The sequence below is a fragment of the Hylobates moloch genome, unplaced genomic scaffold, assembly GCF_009828535.3.
Source record: "Hylobates moloch isolate HMO894 unplaced genomic scaffold, HMol_V3 SCAFFOLD_1, whole genome shotgun sequence".
NCBI classification, from domain to species: Eukaryota; Metazoa; Chordata; class Mammalia; order Primates; family Hylobatidae; genus Hylobates; species Hylobates moloch.
The window spans coordinates 73,645,309-73,669,145 of record NW_026652276.1 but is presented as its reverse complement, the minus strand read 5'-3'; the positions used below and the strand labels follow the sequence as shown (position 1 = coordinate 73,669,145).

At 37.9% G+C, this 23,837-nt stretch overlaps 1 protein-coding gene across 4 annotated transcripts in view; it reads right to left on the bottom strand.

Moving 5' to 3' along the window:
- SPC25 (SPC25 component of NDC80 kinetochore complex) overlaps positions 1-19,638 on the bottom strand; it is a 69,324-nt gene extending 49,686 nt beyond the window's left edge. Inside the window, exons 1-7 of one of the 4 annotated variants that reach the window (XM_058441424.1) lie at positions 19,520-19,638; positions 18,378-18,524; positions 18,217-18,282; positions 6,412-6,558; positions 5,245-5,349; positions 2,758-2,856; positions 567-730 (exon numbers count right to left, since the gene is read on the bottom strand). In XM_058441424.1, the coding sequence (XP_058297407.1) occupies positions 606-730; positions 2,758-2,856; positions 5,245-5,349; positions 6,412-6,558; positions 18,217-18,282; positions 18,378-18,510 (675 nt within the window). In that variant the 5' untranslated portion in view covers positions 18,511-18,524; positions 19,520-19,638 and the 3' untranslated portion in view covers positions 567-605. Of the gene's footprint in view, positions 1-566; positions 731-2,757; positions 2,857-5,244; positions 5,350-6,411; positions 6,559-18,216; positions 18,283-18,377; positions 18,525-19,251; positions 19,433-19,519 lie in introns of those variants that run through there. The other 3 variants (XM_032755468.2, XM_032755469.2, XM_058441432.1) reach the window with 3 other exon arrangements.
- Between the last annotated feature and the right edge of the window lie 4,199 nt (positions 19,639-23,837).

Below are 23,837 nucleotides of genomic sequence, written 5' to 3'. Positions count from 1 at the left end.
TACCATTTGACCCAGCCCTCCCATTACTGGGTATATACCCAAAGGATTATAAATCATTCTGCTATAAAGACACATGCACACGTATGTTTATTGCGGCACTATTCACAATAGCAAAGACTTGGAACCAACCCAAATGTCCAACAACGATAGACTGGATTAAGAAAATGTGGCACATATACACCATGGAATACTATGCAGCCATAAAAAAGGATGAGTTCATTTCCTTTGTAGCAACATGGATGAAGCTGGAAACCATCATTCTCAGCAAACTATCGCAAGGACAAAAAACCAAACACCGCATGTTCTCACTCATAGGAGGGAATTGAACAATGAGAACACATGGACACAGGAAGGGGAACATCACACTCCGGAGACTGTTGTGGGGTTGGGGGAGGGAGGAGGGATAGCATTAGGAGATATACCTAATGCTAAATGACGAGTTAATGGGTGCAGCACACCAACATGGCACATGTATACATATGTAACAAACCTGCACGTTGTACACATGTACCCTAAAACTTAAAGTAGAATAATAATAAAAAAAAGAAAAGAAAAGAGATACAAAATAGAGAAGAAAAACCGTTTTTATATACACTATTTGTACGTTAATTATAAACCGTGGCAGTAAAAGCTTTCCGAACATTGGCAAGAAAAGCCGAAAAATTGTTGGTCTTCCTTACATTCTCTTGAAATTCTGCTAGGCCCTCAAGATGAGGGGCACTATCTGACACTAGAAAAAAAAATCAAAGACAATTAGAATGAGATTTTTTTATGGCAGGAAGTATTTCTAATTTAGATGCTCTCATCTAGTTTGAATGTCAATTACATCTTAATGAAATTCTTTGAGCAAAAAAGGATACACTTGATTTTCCTATGCCAACTATCTTTTGGACCTTTCCTTCATTTAATTTCTAAATATTCAAATCTTAAGTACTATAATCTTGCTTTAAATTTAAACAGATGGCACTCAAGGATTGAAGAGTTTAGTGATGCAGAATGACCCTGCCCATCATCTTAAACTTATATATTTTGTTTTAACTATTTAAACTTTTTTAAAAAACTGTTAAGTCATTTTTATCTGCAAAACTTTGGTCTGACTGACTTTCATTTCTGACCACTGGATTAAAAAAAAAAAAAAAAAGAACAATTTTCTTTTTTTTTGAGACAGATTCTTGATTTGTAACCAAGCCTGGAATTACAGTGGTGCGATCTCAGCTCACTGCAAACTCTGCCTCCTGGCTTCAAGCAATTCTTTTGCCTCAGCTTTCTGAGTAGCTGGGATTATAGGTAACATGTCCAGCTAACTTTTGTGTTTTTAGTAGAGACAGGGTTTTGCCATGTTACCCAGGCTGGTCTTGAGTTCCTGACCTCAAGTGATCTGCCTGCCTCTGCCTCCCAAAGTGCTGGGATTACAGGCGTGAGCCACCATGCCCAGCCTGAAAAAATAACAATTTTCAATGCCCAGCCTTAATAACTTACAGTTATGAAAGAAATATCTAGAATTTTCCAAGTGAAATGGCAGGCATTAGAAAATATGGTTGCTATTCCAAGAGTGGTATTTACAGGGGCTATTAATCAAATGAGACTCAAAGTCACAAATAACAGTATTGTCCTTGTATGTAGTTGTACCAGCTGGTACACTGGGACAAGTCTCCAGTGAAGGTGGTCAAAGGAAAAGAAATTCACCCATTATCAGATTTCCAGATCTCTGGCACAGATTGCTTAGGAAACAAGGTCCATGACCACAGCAGAGAAACAATGGCAAAGGGCATCTGGTCCAAAATGTATCCTGTATATTCTCTTTTAATATACTAACATGTACTATCAGATTATACCATAAGAGAATATCAATTTAGAGAAAATTGAAAAGCTAGATAAGAGGTTTTTGGGGCTTGCTTTTTAAAATCTAGCACTAATTAGATTAGAAGATATTTATCTAGAGAGAAAAAAACCCAAACATCTGTATAAGAATCAGATTCTCAAAATAGAAATTCCTCAGGAATAGGAACTGAGTCACCAGGGTACAGCGCTGTGCCAGCTCAGCAGTTCACCTGAGTGTCTGTCAGCTACAAAGGCTTTAAGATGATAGCATAGGTGTAATGAGCTGAGAACCGTTTTTATGAATTCCAATAAATTAAGGATTACTTGTACAGGGGCAATAGAAGAATAAACAAGAGATAAATATATTTCTATTCTCTTCTTGTTCACATTATTATCAATGATATATATTCCTTATAAATCAAAGGCCTTTCGGCCAGCTGCAGAATCAGTAACTAACCTTTATTATCAATGTGTGAGATTTGCAGGATGAAATAGTTTTTCAAAAATGTATTTTTGGGAAAATAAATTGTTAAATTCTGGTGACTTTACATTTGATTTTAAAATCATCTACTTGGATAAATTCTAATATTCACATTTAAGCAGCCATATTCTTTAACGCTTCAGCTTTTAAAAAAGTTATCTAAAAGGACAATTCATATTTGCACATGAATGCAGTGATCTTTGTTTTTAGATTGTTCAGACACTGTAGCACTGTGCCATCCTGAAGAGATGCTACTTATTAAGGATCCTAGATAATATCTATAAATCAAGACTATATTCACTTCCTTTAGAAGACTATATTCCAAGAAGCAAGACTGAAAAAGGAAGCAATAGAGTCTGGAGCTATTGCTTTCCTCCATATTACTTTATATGCTGATTGAAATAACATTTTGGAATGTCAATCTTAAATACCAGTTAGGAGATACTAGTACATACCTTCATAGTCCCTTGCTTCAGTGAGATGCAAGGAAAACATAAATGGGCTCTCAGGATTCTTAGGGTCAATATTAGTGAATATAAACTGCAATTTCTCACCTGAAAAGAGATTAAACTATTTAGTGTGTCAAAGCTTTCAATGGAGATACCCTTTCTTACTCCATCTTTGATCAATATCTGCACTGCTAAGTATATACAGTCATGTAACCAACATTTCCAAATGCAGAAATTACAAATTCGTTTTAAAATATATTATAGTTTCAATATGACATCAAAAATACAGTCAACAAAAGAAAAACTAGATAAATTGGACTTTGTTAAAATTAAAAACTTTTGTCCTTCAAAGAACACTATCAAGAGAAGGAAAAGACAACCTAAAGAATGGGAGAAAATATTTGCAATCATTTATCTGATAAAGGTTGAATACATAGAATGTATTTAAAACTCCTACAACTAAAAACCACCCAATTCAATAATGGGCAAAAAATCTGAAAGGACGTTTCTCTAAAGAATATATAAAAATGGCCATTAAGTACATGAAAAGATGCTCAACATTATCAGTCATTATGTAAGTGCAAGCCGAAACTACAATGAGACACCATTTCATACCCAGTAGGATGGCAAATAAATAAATGGAAAATAACAGTGTTGGTGAGGATGTGGAGAAACTGGAACCCTAGTACATTGCTGGTAGAAATGTAAAATGGTACAGCCACTGTGAAAAACAGTTTGGCAGATCCTCAAAAAGTTTAAATATAGAATTACAATATGACCCAGCAATTCCACTCCTAAGTATATAGCTGAAAGAATTGAAAACAGAGCCTCAAGTAGATAACTGTATGCCAATGTTCATAGCAGCATTATTCATAGTAGCCAAAAAGTGGAAATAACCCAGTGCCTACCAACAGATGAATGGATATAGTACACACATACAATGGAACATTGTTCAGCCATAAAATGGAATGAACTTGGCTGCTGTGGTCTTTTTTATGATTCACTAGGAGAACTCATAGGATTCACTCAGCAGCATATGGCCATACTCAGGGCTATGATTTATTACAGCAAAAGGATATAGCAAAATCAGCAAAGGGAAAAGGTACATGGAGTAAAGTCCAAGGAGAACCAGGCATAAGCTTCCAGAACCTCTAATGAGCTTCCTGGTAGACAACACTTCACGTGTGTTGTCACAATTTGATGCTGAAGGAATTAGCACATCCCATTTGACTCTACTGGTTTAGGACCCTTGAAAGCTTATGCCAGGTTTCCTGTAGACTTTGCCCCACGTGCTATTGTTTCTTTGCTGATTCTGTTCTGTATCCTTTTGCTGCAGTAAATCTTAGCTATAAATATGACTATATGCTAATTCCTTCTAGTGAATCACCAAACCTGAGAGTGATCTTGGGAAGCCCAGACACAACAGACATTGCCATACATTAGCGATGTACATGAGATATACATGCAATAGACATCAAAATATTCATGTGTTTTAGCCCAGTAATTCCTCTCTGGGAAACAATTCTATGAAAAACCATACAAAGAAAATGGGAAAGTCTATGCTCACTGGTTTACAATAGTCCCCCTTTATCCACCAGGGAGAAATATGTTCCAAGACCCCAACAGATGCCTGAAACCATAGATAGTACCAAACACTATGTAAACAGATGCTCCTTGACTTACAATGGCATTATGTGCCAATAAACACATCAAAAGTCAAAAACATTGTAAGGCAAAAATGCATTTAACACCCTGATAAACTGATTATAAAGTCAAAAACTTGTAAGTTGAACTATCATAAGTCAGGGACTGTCCATACTATGTATTTTCCTATACATACATACCTATGATAAAGTTTAAGTTGTAAATTAGGCACAGAAAGAGATTAACAACAACTAATAATAAAACAGAACAATTACAACAACATACTGTAATAAAAGTTATATGAATGTAGCTTCTCTCCCTCTCACAATATCTTATTGTACCATACTCATCCATTTAATATCGTCAGACCACGGTTGAACATACATAACAGAAACCGTGAATAAGTGGGGATGACTGTATTTCTAAAACTGAAAAAACTGGCAGAATCCAAATGTTGGTAGAAGCAAAGTATGTGTTAAACAACAGATAAATGGTTGAATAAACTATGCTATATTAATAGAATGAATTATTACATCACTACTTAAAAATTACCATTATGACAACTATAGCAACTGAGGAAATGCTCAGAATACAATGCTGATAGGAACAACAAAAATTCTTTACATGTTGACAATCATGCCAAAAATACATTTATTAAAATACCGAATGATAAATAACTACAGCATCAGTAGATATGTTAGAATAATTTAAAAATTGTAACTTTTTCCTATTTTCTAAAAAGTTAATGTGGTCATTATTTTAGTTGAAAATATTTTTAAAATTTTCTTCTACTTAAGAAAAGACATACTTTTGTAATCTCCTATATTTTATTTATATTAACAAACTTACCATAAATTTTTCGAATTTCTAGTCCAAGTCGATCTCTATACAAGTCTGCAGATTTCTGCAGCCTTTTCAACCTCTCTGCATTCGCTTTATTAGCAGTAGAAATAGCTGATTAAAAAACACATACAATATTAAATGTTTTAAATAATAGCAAATTAATGCTCACTGAGTTAATTTTTTAAACTTAAAATCAACTATAAAATGATCCCAAGCCTATAAATCTGCTTCCATTTACTGTTTCTATATCTACCAGTCGGCTAAAAGAAGCTTCTGTTCATTCAAGTTGGAAGGAAAAAGTGCTAAGAAAATGTATACAGATAGTGAGAAGAATAAGCCTTGTCTTACTTTATTATGTAGTAGCATAAGTAAATAGGCCAGGGATTTGTATGGCTGGCATAGAAATAGACAGACTTCATTTATACTATTGTGCTTTTTTCTAGATAACCAATTGCTTCATGGGAAAATGTTCTCTTCCTTCAAGCATAACTATTTCTTATGAGAGGTCAGCCTTACTTCATGCTAGTTTATTCCTTTTTTTTTTTTTTTTAAGTTAGCACAATAGTCCCTAAATATACTTTAAAGTAGCACAATAGTCCCTAAGTAATGAGAAAAATAATTTCACAATTTAGACTTGGATAAGAACTCCACAAGAAAAAGCATTTACAAAACAAACTTTGCTATTTTCAGATTTGAAGAACAGATTACCTAGTTTGTGGGCAAACAAGGCTCCTTTCTAAAAGATGCATTCATTTGAATATGAAAGTTCTTTATACATAAGAGATTTTGCAGCATAAAAAGAACGCTTAACATTACCTGGCAGAGAATGTATGGTCAATAAATATTTGTTGCATAAAGTACACTATGGCTTGTCCAAAGCAAATTTTATTTAGGGACACCATTTCTCACTCTGCTTAATTAAAACCTCCTATCAATTTCGTTATTACTGATTATATTAAAAATAACAAGAGAAGGCCCTTTAAGTAAGACAAAAGAAAATAAAACCCAGTTAGTTAACTTTAATGACATCTTGCATAGATGAGTGGCTGGTTATGCCCTGGGGTACTGTAATCCATTTTTAGCAATGAACTGGAACAGGCAAGATGTACTTAATAAAGGTGAACCGTCACCACTTTCCATTTTAGATCAGTATGTTTACAAGAGGAAACTTACTTTCCTTCTTCCTAGAATATTCTTCCTTAAGATCCTGGATATTTGCAGTCAGTACTTCCAATTCCTGCTTTTTGCCTTTTACTTCAGCAATCAATTTTAACAAGTTACCCTTTTTTTCTTGAATGAGCTTATTTTGCCTGCTGATCTCTGTAAGAAGCACAAGGTATTAGCTAAAATATGCTTGGCTCTCTGACATGTATCTAAGAAAACGCCAAAGTTTACTGACTTTCATAAAGATTAATGAAGAATGTTTTGACTGATAAGCATTTTCTAATGATTCAAAATTATAAAAGACAGAAAAGAAAAAAAATCCTATTCTTTCCTACTCATCTTTAAAAAATTTGAGACAGAAAAGCTTCTTAAAATGAGAATACCAAATTAAACCAAGAAACAGAAAATCAAAAGATCATGACCCTGCAGCTCCCCACTCCAAATAAGCACAGAAATAAAAACTACCAACAAAGATAACTAAACTCCATTTTTTATTTTATTTTTATATTTTTTTGAAACAGGGTCTCACTGTTGCCCAGGCTGGAATACAGTGGCACAATCACTACTCATTGCAGCCTCCCACCTTAGCATCCTGAGTACCTGGGACTACAGGCACACACCACATCACGCCTGGCTGATTTTTAAATTTTTTTGTCTATGTTGCCCAGGCTAGTCTCAAACTCTTAGGCTCAAGCAATCCTCCTACCTCAACCTCTCAAAGTGCTGGGATTACCAGTGCAAGCCACCACGCCTGGCCAACAGCCAAACTCTAGAAGATGGTTTTAAACAGTGCTTTGAGGAAAAGGCTCACTCTAATGCTATATAAATTATTCCGGAACATACCAAAAGACAGAAATAAGTGAAGGAAGACAGGTGGGCAGGCAAAGCTTACAATGTAAGCATAATTCTAATGCTAAAACAAAAAATTAAAGATAGCACTGGCCCTCTACTCACAACTATACAAACTAATCTCACTTAAAAACATAGGTGCAAAGATGCTCAATAAAATATTAAGTTACATTAAAAATAATCCACTAAGAGCAAATATAGTTTATACTAAGGGTTTTATATAGTGAAGGTGTAATATTAGGAAAATCCATCACATGAATAAGAATTGAAGAGATGTTTCATATTAATTCAGCATCCACTCCTGACACTGATTCTTAAACTATAAATGGAAGGACATTTAACATGATAGAAACAAATCAAAAACCTTTCAAATCTCATAATATATATTTGGCATTTCCAAAAGGAATAAAATAGATGCCAGTTAGCACTGTTATTTAATATTTCCCTAGAAGTTTCACCAAGACAAGATATTTAGCTGGTAAAACTATAAGGAAAAAAAAAGAACTATTTTTCATTGTATGTAGACAGTAGACATCTATCCAGAACACTCAGAAAAATCTACTGAAAACCTATCACAATTTGTGGTACTACACATCAAAAAATCAATAGTTTTTGTACATAACACCAGTGATTAATACATAGGTAAGAATAGATGTTTATGCTAATATTAATAGCTGTAATATTTGGTTTTGCTCTTTGTTTTTATTGGTTTTATTAGTTTTTGCTATTCTGTGCTATTTTTAAGTACTGGCATACGTTGGAGATACTCCAAGTTCTATTCCAGATCACTGTGATAAAGCGAATATTGCAATAAAACAAGTCACACAAATGTTTGGTTTCCCAGTACATAGAAAAGTTATTTTACACTATATTGTAGTCTATTAAGCATGCAATAGCATTATGGCTAAAAACCAAACGTACATATCTTAATTAAAAATATTTTATCGCTAAAATATGCTAATAATCATCTGAGCCTTCAGCAAGTCCTAAATTTTTGCAGAGTGAGGGTCTTGCCTTGATGTTGATGGCTGCTGACTGATTAGAGTGGTAGCTGCTGAAGGTTGGGGTGGCTGTGGCAATTTATTATAATAGGACAACAATAAAGTTTGCTGCATCAATCAACTATTTCATGAAAGATTTCTCTGCAGCATACAATGGTGTTTGACAGCATTTACCCCTGGTAGAACTTCTTTCAAAACTGGAGGCAGTCTTCTCAAACCCTGCTGCTACTTTATCAAGTAAGTTTATATAATAGTCTAAATCCTTTGTTGTCAGTTAAACAATGTTCACAGCATCTTCACCAGGATTAGATTCCGTTCCATAAAACCACTTTCTTTGCTTATCCATAAGAAGCAACTCCTTATCCATTCAAGTTTTATCATGAGATGGCAGCAATTCGGTCACATCTTCAGGCTTCACTTCTAAATCTAGGTCTCTTGTGATTTCCACCACATCTGCAGTTACTTTCTCCATTGAAGTCTTGAACCTCTCAAAGTCATCCATGAGGGGTAAAATCAACTTCTTCCAAGCTCTTGTTCATGTTGATATTTTGACCTCTTCCTGTGAATCATGAATGTTCTATGGCATCTAGAATGGTGAATCCTTTCTCTGGAAGGTTTTCAATTTATTTTGCCCAGATCCATCAGAGGAAATCACTACTTGTGGTAGCTATAACCTTATTTCTTAAATAATGAGACATGAAAGTCAAAATTACCCCTTGATCCATGGGCTGCAGAATGGATGTTGTCTTAGCAGGCACGAAAACAACACTAATCTCCATCAGCGCTCTTGGGTGACCAGATGCACTGTTAATGAGCAGAAATATTTTGAAAGGCATCTTTTTTCCTGAGCAGAAGGTCTCAACAGTGGGCCTAAAATATTCAGTAAACTATGCTATATACACATGTGCTGTCATCTAGGCTTTGCTATTCCATTTATAGAACATAGGCAGAGTAGATTTAGTATAATTCTTAAGGGCCCTAGGATTTGGGGAACGGCAAGTGAGCACTGGCTTCGACTTAAAGTCACCAGGTGCATTAGTCACTAAAGAGTCAGCCTGTCCTTTGAAGCTTCAAAGCAGGCCTTGACTTCTCTCTAGCTATGGAAGTCTTAGATGGCATCTTCTTCCAATAGAAAACTGCTTTTTCATCTACATCAAAAATCTGTTCTTTAATGATCTGTTCATTCAATGATCTTAGCTAGATAACTTGCTGTAGCTTCTACATTAGCACTTCTGCTTCATCTTGCATTTTTATTTTATGGAGGCAGCTGCTTTCCTTAAACCTCATGAACCAACTTCTGCTAGCTTCAAACTCTTCTTCTGAAACTTCCCTCATCTTTCTCAAGCCTTCATAGAATTGAAGAGGGCTAGAGTCTTACCCTGAATTAGGCTTTTGCTTAAAGGAATGTTGTGGTTTGTTTGCTCTTCTATTAAGGCCACTAAAATTTTCTCTACATTAACAATAAGGCTGTTTCTCTTTTCTTATCATTCGTGTGTTCACTGAATTAGCACTTTTGCTAATTGGCGCAAGAGGCCAAGCTTTCAGCCTATCTCAGCTTTTGACACACTTTCCCACTAAGCTTAATCATTTCTAGCTTTTGATTTAAAGTGAGAGACCTATGACTCCTTCTTTCAGATTAACGCTTAGAGGTCACTATAGGGTTACTAATTAGCCTAATTTCAATACTGGAGACTAGGGAGGGCCCAAGAAGAGGAAGAATGACAGGAATGGCTGGTCAGCGGAGCACTCAGAAGTCATTCAACATTTGTCCATTAAGTTTGTCATCTTATATGGGTGTCATTCATAGCGCTTAAAACAATTACAATAGTAACGTCAAAGATCACTGATCATAGAGCACCACAAGAAATATAATGACAAGTTTGAAATCTTGTGAGAATTACCAACATGTGACAGATATGAAGTCAGCACATGCTGATGGAAAAATGGTGCCCACAGACTTGACACATGGTTGCCATTAACCTTTAATTTGTAAAAATTGCAGTATCTGTAAAGTGCAATAAAGCAAAGTGCAATAAAACAAGGTATCCATGTACCAAAATACTGGCCTTTTACATCTGTCTCACATATTGGCCAGCACCTCATTACTCCTTCTTGGCTTTAATCTACCTTCCCTTCCTTCCCCATGTCCCTGTCACTCTCTATACAAGTTCTTCTTGCCCTAGCCCTCTTAAACACTCAGCTTCTGCAATTACTCACCCCTTTCTCACACACATGCTCAAAATGAAAACAACAATGCCTGTGCATAAACCTGGCCAAACCACTCTGCTGGGAAAGGAGTAACCCTGGCAGGGCCACTTCTTCCTCTGTTTGTTGGAAGAAAGATACAACTGCTGCTACTTGGGGCCCATTGCACAGAGACGTGTCCCCAAAATGCCAAACAGGGGGCTAAAGAAAGCAGGAAGGCACAAAAAGCGTAAGAGCTCTAGGGCAGAGGCTACTGAGGTCAAATAAGCAGAGCCAGTAAAGCTCAAGTGGTGCTTTATAATGTGCTTGTGAATTTTTGAATTAAAGATTTAGTTTTACTAATACTTAAATGAAATCTAAACACTTCAAAATCAAATGCCAATTAATAATGCCAGTAATCTAGAATTGTATCAAATAAACCAAACTATCTATACTGTCATTTAATTCCAGTATTATGATTACAAGTAAATATGTGCTCCAAGGATGAGTAATATTTTTCTCAAAGTTAAACAAGTTAGTCCATCACTGAATTTATGAAGACTTTAAATATCATAAATCTTCAAAAGAGAAATACACTATGATCTGTTTCCCAAATTGAAGTCAGCATGGAATTCTCAGTGCTTGGACATCTCTCAAGACAAGCATTCCTCAGGCAACAGGAAAATCTTGTTTATAGAGGTAACAAACAAAATTCAGAATCAACTTAGATCAAGAAATGTGTAGGCTCTGTTTGAAAAAAACTGCAAAGCTTGTCTGAGACACATATTTGATCTGAATATATGAAGACATATTTTATGCTTCTAAATATTATAAAAGACATGCCAAACAAATGTTGGCACAGTTAGGAAGTTAATATGATACATGAAATATCAAATCAATGTTCAAGAGGTAGATTATTCTCTAAACAGTGCTGAAATCCAAAATAAATTCTTTAGTCTTTTACTACTTTTTTAAAAGAAGAGGAAAAACACTCAGCAGTTCAGTAACTTGCCCAAAGCTGTATTTGCTAGGATGAAATAAATAATAAGGGCCAGGTGCGGTGGCTCACGCCTGTAATCCCTGTACTTTAGGAGGCTCAGGTGGGCGGATCAATGAGGTCAGGAGATACAGACCATCCTGGCCAACATTGTGAAACCCCGTCTCTACTAAAAATACAAAAATGAGCTGGGCATGGTGGCGTGTGCCTCTAATTCCAGCTACTTGGGAGGCTGAGGCAGAATAGCTTGAACCAGGGAGTTGGAGGTTGCAGTGAACTGAGATCACACCACAGCACTCCAGCCTGGGGACAGGGCGAGACCCTGTCTCAAAAATAAATAAATAAATAAATAGACTGCGTTCAAACTCAGGTCTTGACTTCAAAGGCAATGCTTTGCCCATTAAATTATCCTCCTCCAACAATGGGTTGCCATTTTAATCTCAAGAGGAAGACACAAATACAAATTCCTAAGAAAAAAACAGACAAAGGGATAAACAGATGAAACACAGAATGCAGACGGCTAATAAATATGAAACATAATTTAACATCAGATCAATCACAGAAATGCAAGTAAAGCAGTAAGATTTCAATTTTCATTTATTACAACGACGTTTACAAAAGTAACAACTAATGTTGAGAGGAATGCAAAATGCTAGGGTCCTTCTAGAAAATATTTTTGACTTTATAAAATAAAAGAGCCTTAAAAATATCCACCTCCTTTGACCCAGCAATTTCATTTTTACAAAGTGACCCTAGGGAAATAGGATATGTGCAAATATTTATATATAAAAATTCTTTTTCAGTATTTATAATGAAAAACTGAAAACATCTTCAATGGCTAACATGCAAATGATTTTTAAAATATAGTATATCAATAAGATGGACTGTATTTTCAAAACAATTTAGCAATGTGGGAAAATATTCTCAAAGTTGAAAAAAAAGATAGTTATATAGATACCATGAACATAATTATGTTAAAAATCTACATAGCTCATGAAAAATAAAAGCTAGAAAGTCGTTTTGTTAAATATGGTTCTCAACATTACAGGTGATATTTTTTGCTTACTTTTCTATATGTTCTGAGAATATGAACATGATCATATATTATGTCAAGTATAATTTAAAAATAAACATCTTACTAGAAAGAAAAATGCTACTATTTAAAGAAAAGAATTAAGTAGAATTGTACTACACAAGAAATCCAGATTGAAAGTCAAAGGTCTCAACTCTGATCCAGCTCATCAGTTGTTACCCAAGGACCTCAGTCAAAATCACTTCTGAAACTCTTTTCCTTATTTGTAAAGTGGGGATAACAGTGGCTACCCCATTCACTGGGGTTAGAGTATCCAGTAATAATAATACAAAAACTTTTAAACTAGTGACACATAAATACCACGGATGAGAGTGTTTTTATTATAACATTTGAAGAACTGTGTGAATTTGTGGCCAATACAAATATAGGGGTCCTCAATGCTATGTGACTACTTTTTTTTTCTTTTTTTTTTTTTTTTTTTGAGACGAAGTCTCACTCTGTTGCCAGGCTGCAGTGCAGTGGTACAATCTCGACTCACTGCAACCTCCGCCTCCCGGGTTCAAGCGATTCTCCTGCTTCAGCCTTCTGAGTAGCCAGGACTACAGGCACCTGCCACCATGCCCAGCTAATTTTTATATTTTTAGTAGAGATGGGGTTTCACCATGTTGGCCAGAATGGTCTTGATCTTTTGACCTCGTGATCCACCTGTCTCGGCCTCCTAAAGTGCTAGGACTACAGGTGTGAGCCACTGCACCTGGCCTGTTGCGTGACTATTATTGCATGTGTACACAGCAGGCTGTCTTATTCCCAGGACCGACATTTCAAACTTTCACTCCTACACACCAGAGGAACCCTTCCTTGCATTTTCACTCCAATGCAGGTCAGTATAGTACAATGGAAAGAGCACAGACGCTATCATTGCAATCCTAGATCCTCTACCTCCAGACCTTAGGCAAGTTTCTTAACCTCAGTGAGCTTCAATTTCCTCATCTGTAAAACAGGGATAATCTCTGGTCTTAGACAGACTTCAGGATTTATAATAATTTAAAAGCCTGCCCGTAGTAAATGCCTCTCACTTTCAATAGATGATCTTCCTTCTTGCGATAATTAGAATTTATGGCTCCAGAACTTTAGGCTATTTTGTTCTCTGCAGTATCTTCCTAGAAGATTACCTGGTATAGAGCAGCAGCTCAACAAGTATTTGGTAGTGAATGAATTCCCTCCAACTTTCTTGTTCCCAAAATAATATCTATCTCAATCTTTACCTTATTGGATCTACCTGTGACTTCCATTGTTGACAACACCCTTTCTTGTTTCTCTCCTCTTTTAGTTTTCGGTGACCTTCTCTCTTACTTCCTCTGTTCTCCAATTACTAATTCTGTCTTTCCTGGTCCTTTTCATTTACCCCTCTCTCAAATTGGAGAGGAAACGTAATGTTTTGAAGATGAGTGAGGCTTCTGGAGTTAATCTGATGATCTGGGGCAAATCACAATCTCTCTAGGACTGTAATATCAGAAAAGTAGGAATAATAATAATAAACGATACCAACCCTGAAAAACTCATGAGAACTGAAGAAGATGGTCAATGTAAGGCATTTAGCATAGTACCTGGCACACAGTAATGAGTAAATAAATATTATTACTAACCAAGGCTACCCTCTTTCACTCTACATATTCTTCCACAGCTTCAACCCCCAAATACACTAAAGACTCAGAAATCTCTATCTTCAGCAAAGACCACTTTTCTGGCTGGCTTCCACATGAATATATCCATTGCCTATCAGATATCGCCACCTGAAGACTTGCTGCACAATAAACTCAGCATATTCACCCAACATGTTTAAAATTGAACCCGCGTATGTTTCCTTCCCACCTATAAAAACATGCTCCTCCTCTCTTTAAATCCCTTAGTAAATGCATCACCACTGATTCATACTCCATGTCAGAAGGAATCCTCCTAGACCACAGCACACTCTCACCTTCAGGGCAACAGTCTTGAGTCTAACTCCTCAGACCTGTCACTGGTCCAAGCCATACTCATTATGTGCCTGTACTAGTACACTAAATTTTTCCTTTAACTGGTCTCTTTATGGACAACAATCTCACTCCCCTCCTCTTTATTGTGCATGATTACTAGATTGCTTCTTCTGACATATAAATCCAATATCATTTTCCAGGTTGAAATCCTGTAGCAACTCTTTGTCTCCCGAAAAACAAAGTCTAACCCCCTTTGCACAACATGGAATGTCCATCATCTGGCCAACCAGTTCTTCCAGCCACTTCTCCATCACTCCCCATCCCTGGTGTACTCCAGCCATCCCAGAACTTAACAAGCTCTTATGTTCCTGCCATATTCCATGTGCTGTTCCCTCTTCCTAGAATGTAATGCTGACTCTGTTGAACATCCCTAACCCTCCTTTATGTGATTTCCTCCAAAGTAGTGTGGTATAATCAGACTGTAGGTTCAAATCATATTTCTGTTCATTATCAGCTATCTGACCTTGAGAAAGTTGCTTAACCTCTCTGTGCTTATTTTGTCATAAAAATCTAACATGTAAGACTAAAAGCAGTATCTATACCTCTTACGGTTGTTGTGAGGATTCATGAGTCAATATATGCAAAGAGCTTAGAACAGGGCCTAGCACATGGTATACAAGGTAATGGTTAGCTATTAAATATCCTGCATTCCTCACTGGAAGAATCAAACCTTCCAGATTCTATCCTCACACAGCATCTATTACATTATTCTAACAACGAATACAATCTTTTTTTTTATTTTATTTTATTTTTTTAGAGACAGGGTCTCACTCTGTCGACCAGGCTGGAGTGTAGTGGCATGATCACGGCTCACTGTAAACTCAATCTCCTGGGCTCAAGTGATCCTCCTGCCTCAGCCTCCTGAGTAGCTGGCACTACAGGTGTCTGCCAACACACGTGGCTAATTTTTCCTTAATTTTTATAGAGACAAGTTCTCACTATATTTCCCAGGCTGGTCTTGAACTCCTGGGCTCAGGCAATCCTCCTGCCTCGGCCTCCCAAAGTGCTGGGACTACTTTGGCTTGAGCCATTGAGCCTGGCATAATATATTTTAATTGTGGTTTCCCCATCTATATCCCCCACAATATTGTGAGATTATATTTTATGCACTGTTGTCTCCTTAGTGGTGGGCAATAGCAGTCATATGTTCATTGAATTAATTAAACTTGGGTAAATTGTATTTCTGTTCAAGTATAAACTGATTTTTTTTTTTTTTTTTTGAGATGGAGTCTTGCTCTGTTGCCCAGGCTGCAGTGCAGTGGCACGATCTGGGCTCACTGCAAGTTCCGCCTCCCGAGTTCATGCCATTCTCCTGCCTCAGCCTCCCGAGTAGCTGGGACTACAGGTGCTCACTACCACGCCCGGCTAATGTTTTGTATTTTTAGTAGAGACGGGGTTTCACCGCGTTAGCCAGGATGGTCTCGATCTCCTGACCTCATGATCCACCCGCCTTGGCCTCCCAAAGTGCTGGGATTACAGGCGTGAGCCACTGCGCCCGGCCAAGTATAAACTGATTTTTAAAAGAAAAATATTGATAATGCTTTTAGATTTTAGACTATATAGAGCATAACTTCACGCTATAATCTTTAAGAGCACAGTTTGAGACTCACAACAGTAAAACTGACAGTTCCAAACTTAATTTTCTAATGCCTAGGGATCCTACAAAGAGGTTTTAAAGAACCCAAACTCAGTATCACTCTTTCACACACACATACAAACAAAAGTGGTTTTCCTTTTTGCTTATGGTTACAGAGGGAATGAGAGAAGCAGTGAAGGGCATGGAAGCTTCAGGGCAGATTAGAAAGTAAACATGGGTAGGCCAGTCGCGGTGGCTGACGCCTGTAATCCCAGCACTTTGGGAGGCCAAGGTGGGCAGATCACCTGAGGTCAGGAGATTGAGACCATCCTGGCTAACACGGTGAAACTCTGTCTCTACTAAAAATACAAAAAATTAGTGGCACGTGGTGGTGCGCACCTGTAGTTCTCAGCTACTTGGGAGGCTGAGGCAGGAGAATCACTTGAACCCAGAAGGCAAAGGTTGCAGTGAGCCTGGGCAACACAGCGAGACTCCATCTCAAAAAAAGAAAAAGAAAAGAAAGAAAGAAAGTAAACATGGGTAAAAGTGTAGCAAATAACCTACTGGGGTAACAAAGTCAAATGCCTTCATGGGCCACACAATGAGTAAAGTGGGTAAGTCAAGGCTACCCATTTTGCAAATGAAAGAACATATGCCCCATGTGAGGACATTCTAGTCTAATATTGTTTAAAACATGGTGCCTTTAAATCAAGTATCTCTAGTGGAATTTGAACTGTGGACACATATTTGTGTCCTGTGTGTAAGAATTCAGTAAAAGCTACTGATTCACTCTGGACAACCTGGAGAGTAGTAGAAATAAGATGGCAAGAACAGTAGTAAAAATATGGAGAAAAACACTGTCAGAGAACTAACAGAGCTGAGAGAACTCTAGCTTTTCAATCCCCAGGCTGTGATTTCCAACATGAAAACAAACTCATCTTTTAAAAAATACTGGCATTTATACCTTGGCACAGACAAATCTCACAAGTATAGTGCTGAGTGAAAAAATGGACAGAAGACATACAAGAGAATGCCATTTATATAACATTCAAAAACACAATACTAGAGGCCAGGCACAGTGGCTCATACCCGAAATCCTAGCACTTTGGGAGGCCAAAGTGAGCGGCCCACTTGAGCCCAGGAGTTTAAGACCAGCCTGCACAATATGGTGAAACCCCATCTCTACAAAAAATCCGAAATTACCCAGGCATGCTGGCGTGCACCAGTGGTCCCAGCTACTTAGGGGGCTGAAGTGGGAGTATCGCTTGAGCCGAGGAGGTCGAGGCTGAAGTGAGCCTAGATCATGCCACTGCACCCCAGCCTGGCTGACAAAGTGAGACCCTGTCACCGGGCACGGTGGCTCATGCCTGTAATCCCAGCACTTTGGGAGGCTGAGGCGGGCAGATCGAGGTCAGGAGATCGAGACCATCTTGGCTAACACAGTGAAACCCCATCTCTACTAAAAATACAAAAAATTAGCAAGGTGTGGTTGCAGGCGCCTGTAATCCCAGCTACTCGGGAGGCTGAGGCAGGAGAATGGCGTGAACCCAGGAGGTGGAGCTTGCAGTGAGCCAAGATCGCGCCACTGCACTCCAGCTTGGGCAACAGAGTGAGACCCTGTCTCAAAAAACAAAACAAAAAACCCCCATGATACTAAACAATATATTGATAGGTTAGTTGTGGAAGATGGGAGGTGTAAATAGGATGTTCTTTCTTAAGCTGTATAGTATGTCAATGTTTATTCCTATATATAAGCACATGTATATGTGTTAATGTGTATGTATTTGTGTGTGTATGTGTCTATATATGTATATATACATTTTTTTAATTTTTAATTTTTTTTTTTAAATTTTTTGTAGAGACAGGATTTCACCATGTTGCTTGGGCTGGTCTTGAACTCCTGAGCTCAAGGGATCCACCCAACTCTTCCTCCCAAAGTGTTGGGATTACAGGCATAAGCCACCACATGTACGTGTGTGTGTGTGTGTGTGTGTGTGTGTGTATATACACACATACACAACATATACACACTTGTGTACACAAAATACATTGTCTTACTTGTATGAGAGATTTCATGATAAAGATGTTTTATCTAAAAAAAAAAAAAAAAAACCCATGATTTATACTTTTTCACATACCATTTTGATATTCCAGAAACATCTCAACCATTCGTTCTTCTTCCTTTAATTTCACAGACAGCTTTTCTGAAAGAGAAATCGAACTTTCAATTCAGCTGCAATAACACTAAAAAATAAACTAGAACAGCAAAAACAGCATGTTACAAGTTAACATTAGGTACCTGCAAATGCTTTGATGGAATCCTTGTAGGTATCTCTTAGTCCTGCCATCTGACCGGAGGTGTCCGTACTTTTGAATTTATTCCAAAATTCATTTATGCTTTTATCGAATAGTGCCAGTTCGTCCTCTACCATTATGTAGGACAATGCTAAAAACAGAATACATACTGCATTTTTTAAGAGTTATTGAAATCAAATCACCCACATATTCCAATCAGGTATACAGTATTTTGGCAATTTGTCCTTTGCTAGAAAATAGCAACTTACCTTTAATTCTAGGTATTCAAGGGTAAATCAAGCCACCTGGGCTTAACTGTTGTTAAGGTGCAGCAAGAATTCAGGACACCTTTACCTTCTAGCAGCTTGTTAGTAGGTAAGTGTAACCGCACAGGACACTCACACGCACTGACCCTGGGCCCATTTTCTCAGAAGTAAAACTGTTGACTTCTAAAACCCCTTTTCCAACTCTACCCCTTTCTGATCAGAGATCATCAGGATAGCCAGGTGGCCGGCACCCTCCCATAGAATAAGACCCCATATATCTACCCTGTCTCTCTCCTCCACCTCAGAACAGTAAAAGTTAACAGTAAAATAGGGACTAAGGTGGGAGTTTAGTAGGTTCCGACGAGGATGTATACAAGTCACCTCGGGCCTCAGTATCCTCTGTAAAAGGAGGTCCTGGGAGAATCCTGGACCCACCAGTACTCTGCAACGCTAAAATCTTCCCAGGAAGACAAAAGATACCTCCTGCAGTGAAACTCAGAACGCTTTGGGTTCGCAGCTGCCCACCCCACCAGGCTGTGAGGCCCAAACAGCAACAAGATGCGCATTTCATAAACGCCGCCGCAAATACACACATTCTGCCCTCAAACTCACTTTCCCTTATCGCGACAGGGGGGCCAAGGAGCCCAGCTCGGCGCCCAACTCCCTCACCTTCGCAGGCAGGCCTGAGTCCCGCCGCCTTCCCCACACCAGATCCGCGCCCACTCTAGCCAACAGCCGGGCTCTCGGCTCAGCTCCCGCAGCCCCGCCAACTTTCCGATTTCAAACCGAGTGCACTTCCCGCCACCCGCCTCCAGGCGCAGGGTCGTCTTCTGATTGGCCGATAGCACAGGCTCTCCTTGACAGGATTGGTTGAACTCACCCTTGGATTCTCGCGGGGAAAATGGGGGAACAGGCCATTCTGGGATTCGTAGTTCTTTTCTGAACAACAGCCAGCGTCTCCCCTGTGACCAGAAAGTATTAATAGCACCCGAAGAGCTCGCCCACGACAAGTCATTCATCGGCTTCAAATAAAGGTTTCTGGAACAAATATATATATATTGACCTTTAATCGTATCTTTTGCAAGAACACATCCTCTTCTTTGTATTCACCTTGTAAAGTTGACTTCAATTGTGAATGGGCAGAAACATTCAGATGGTCCTCAGAATAGGTTTTTACTGCTTATAAAAATATTCCTTCTTTTCTACTCCCCCAGCTTCTCTAACAGTGTTTATGAGGCCTAATAGAACACTATGTTACTATCTTGCAGCAGTGGAAGAAACTAGAGCACTATCAAAATCACCTGCTATGTTCCTTGAGGACAGGAATGAGGCACAAGGTATTCAACTAGATTTGCCAGAGTAGACAAGCTGCAGGTAATCAGCGTTGTCAGAAACTCTGAAAGGTGACATAGATTCAGTATTTGAATCCTTCTTGGTAAAGCTGAGGAAGAAAGAAAACTAGGGAAAGAACCTAGAGAATATGCTTTCTGAAGAATGGAAAATAAAGTTGGCTAAAATAATGAAGTCAAAGTTATTATTTTAATCTTACACTATGATATGTTTGTGAAAATAAAGCCTCTTATTATACACCGAAAGGTCTTTACTATACTAGTTTCTTTTCATTTTCATCAACAATACAAACACCAACAAAAAATAAATATGTAAAAAACACTCACAGAGGACCAGATATTAGCCATTCTTTATCCAAGAACTAAATTAAGACCTATGAAATCAGGACAAGTTATTATGAATATTGAACACTTCACAATATACCCAAAAGTCACCTTGCAGCCTAGAGACTGCTATTAATACCGTTAGACATAGAGTTTACTATGATAAATCTCCTTTCATTTCCAAATATTTTCCCAAGAACTTCTGATTTTATATATCTGATACTATTTACCTTAAAGCAAAATTTTATGAGTTGAGCATCTCAGAACTTCAGCTGCTTGAGTGCTGGTACTCATTTTTAGGGTTTTCACAATACCAAATTTGTGAAGACAGTATTTAAGAAGATTCATGGGAGAGGGCTGACTTGGTACCATGTTGATGAATTCCTCACTGGGTTTTTACACTGGTTTTTATCAGACTGTTCAGTGAAGATTCTTGCTTTCTTTGGATCTTTAGCTGAGGGAAGTGATTGCCCTACCAATGTGCTGTTTTTAGGGCAGCCTCAGGGCGTCTATTGTTTTTGATTCTCTGAGTGCTCCTCCCCCACCAGGATGTGAGGAAGAAGTTTTGTCATCTGTCAAAATTTGTATTTCTGAAAGACTGGCTGAATAATTTCTCTCTAATCCCCAAGGATAGCTAGAGACAACCAGCTCCTCTTTCTGCTCAGTACACAGAATAGGGCCTCCAGCTTTCTCAGCATTATAAAGGGGAAAACAGAACCCCCCCGACCCATTATTATTCACACAACTCCACCATCACCACCACCACCATACTTACGTACTTTTCATTTCAACCCAACCAGGGTTTATTGAGTTTCTATTTTGTGCCAGGTACTGAGCTGTGCACTGCCTTCTTTGGGATATATGGTCTGTGACCCAGGGTTGGGTTTCTGCAGGGTGGGGAATAGAAAGATGCCACATGTTCCAAGGCTAGAGGTGTTTCTGGATGGTTGTTATAGTCTTGCTCAGACTGAATGCTCCATTGCTCCTCCCCTGAAAACTTAATTCTTTCTCCAATGGGTGAAGGATAATGGGGTATAAGGATAAAAGATCATCGTCCTCTATTGCACATACACTTGCTGGGTAGATACTTTGCATCTTGGGGGACAGAGCTAAGGATAGAAATGATCATGAATAATGCCATGGTTTAGACTATAAGTTCCCTACTTGTAAGTATAAGGTTCTCTTTATGACATTCACATTTATGCTGACATTCACATTTATACTTTCAACATCCATTCACTGAGAAAATTAGAAATGGTAAAAGTTACTATGAATTCAAAAGAGGAGTCTCTTCTTGCAGATTGCACGTTGAGGACCTACAATATTGAAAATGAAAAGATTCTTGAACAGAAACTTTCAATCTTCTAGATTTCTGAATGGCCTATGTCAAACACTGCAACAGATGATTTAAGAAAGCAAGTTTTCTGACAATTGCTATAAAGTACAGTATCCAAAGTGGAGTCAATGCCAGGTTACACTTGGACTCTTTCAGCTCCTTCCTAGAATTAAAAAAATAAAATAAAATAAAGGAAGGGCTGGGACCTTGTATCAGTCTGTTCTCACATTGCTATAAAGAAATACGTGAGACTGGGTAATTTATAAAGAAAAGAGGTTTAATTGGCTCATGGTCTGCAAGCTGTACAGGAAGAAGAACAGCATCTGCTTCTAGGGAGGCTTCAGGAAACTTCCAATCGTGGCAGAAGGCGAATGGGGAGAAGGTACTTCATGTGCCAAAGCAGGAGCAAGAGAGATCAGGGGGAGGGGGAGGTTTCACACATTTTTAAATTACCAGATCTCATGAGAGCTCACTCACTGTTACAAAGACAGTACCAAGAGGATGGTATTAAACCATTCATAAGAAATCCACCCTCACGATCCAACCCCCTCCCACCCCTATGCTGGAGGTCTGATATGGTTTGAATCTGTGTGGTAGAAGGAAGTCACCAAATTTTATCCCCCAAAAAGAAACTATAAAACTGGACCAAATTATCAAAAACAACCATTTAAGTGACCTGGAAATTGACCAACAGATTACAGCAAACTAAGAAGCATTTATTCATGAAAAACTACTCAAAAACATTATGCTAAGTGAAAGAAGCTGGGTGCAAAAGACTACATAAACTATGATTTAATTTACATAAAATAACCAGAAAAGGCAGATTCCCAGACACAGAAAGCAGTTCGGTTTTTGCATGGGGCTGGGAGCAGACCCAGGCACTGACTGCCAAAGTGCATGAAGGAACTTTCTGGGGTGCTGGAGATGTTCCGAAACTGGTTTGTGTCAATTACTGGCAACTCTATAAATATACTAAAAATCATGGAATTATACATTTATAATGAGGAAGTTCATAGTATATAAATTGTAACTCAATGAAAGTGTTAAAATTAAAAATAAAAGATGAAGGATATCAGAGCTTCAGAGGAAAAAAGACTACATTTCCCAAGCACTCAGAAAACATTCAATATAGGAAGAAAAATATCCAGGTTATTTTCATTATGGTAAAATACTCATAACATAAAATTTACCATCTTAACCATTTTTAAGTGTACAGTAAAGGGATGTTGAGTGTATTCACAGCGTTATGGAACCATCACCACTATTCATCTCCAGAACTCTTTTTATTAAAAACTCTGCCCATCAAATAAGAAATCTGTCTTTCCTCCCCTCACACCCTGGCAACCACCATTCTACTTTCTGCCTCTATGAATCTGACTATTCTAGGTACAATTTTTAAATTGTCTCAGAAATGTCAAAAATGAGGATTTCTTTTACAGCTTTTAAATACATTAATCAATTAATGTTAATATCTTTAGGTGTGATAATGGTATTCTCTCATTTATATTCTTGAATATTTTTTCCCTTTCATCCTACAGTTTGCATTTCTAAATTCTACTCATATCTCAAGGCCCAGCCACTTGCCATCTCCTCCACAAAAGCTCCCTAATCTCACAGACTGAAAGTTATGTCTGCCTTTCCTTTTTTCCATTCACCCTGTCTGTTCACCTCTAAGGACACAATGGTATGTGATTTATGTAAATATCGTATCTTCCCTACTAGACCACAAGCTTCTTGAGGTCTGATCCATCTCTGTCCTGTGTGGTACACGTAAGAGTCAGTGTCTAGACTTATGCTTCTCAAAAGTGAGAGGTTCTCCACCCAACAACATCACCATTATCTGGGAACTTAGAAATACAAAGCCTCAGACCCCACTCTATTTTTAGTGAATCAAAGATTAGGAGTCCCTGTAATCTGTGTTTTAACAAGCCCTTCAGGGGAGTTGGATGAATATTAAAGTTTGAGAGCCACTGCTTTACACAATTTCTCTACACAGTACTTTTTAAGTCATCCATAAAAATGAACACAGCTATACAATATATTAACCCTACTTTGAAGAAAGTTAATAGTACTGCTCAATAGACAACTCTGTTGGGTCCTTTGGTAATCCAAGAAAAAGTGTGTAAGTGTATAGGTCATGATCATTTCTAGAGAAAAGTACCTAAGAAGACTAATGGAGGGGGGTATTT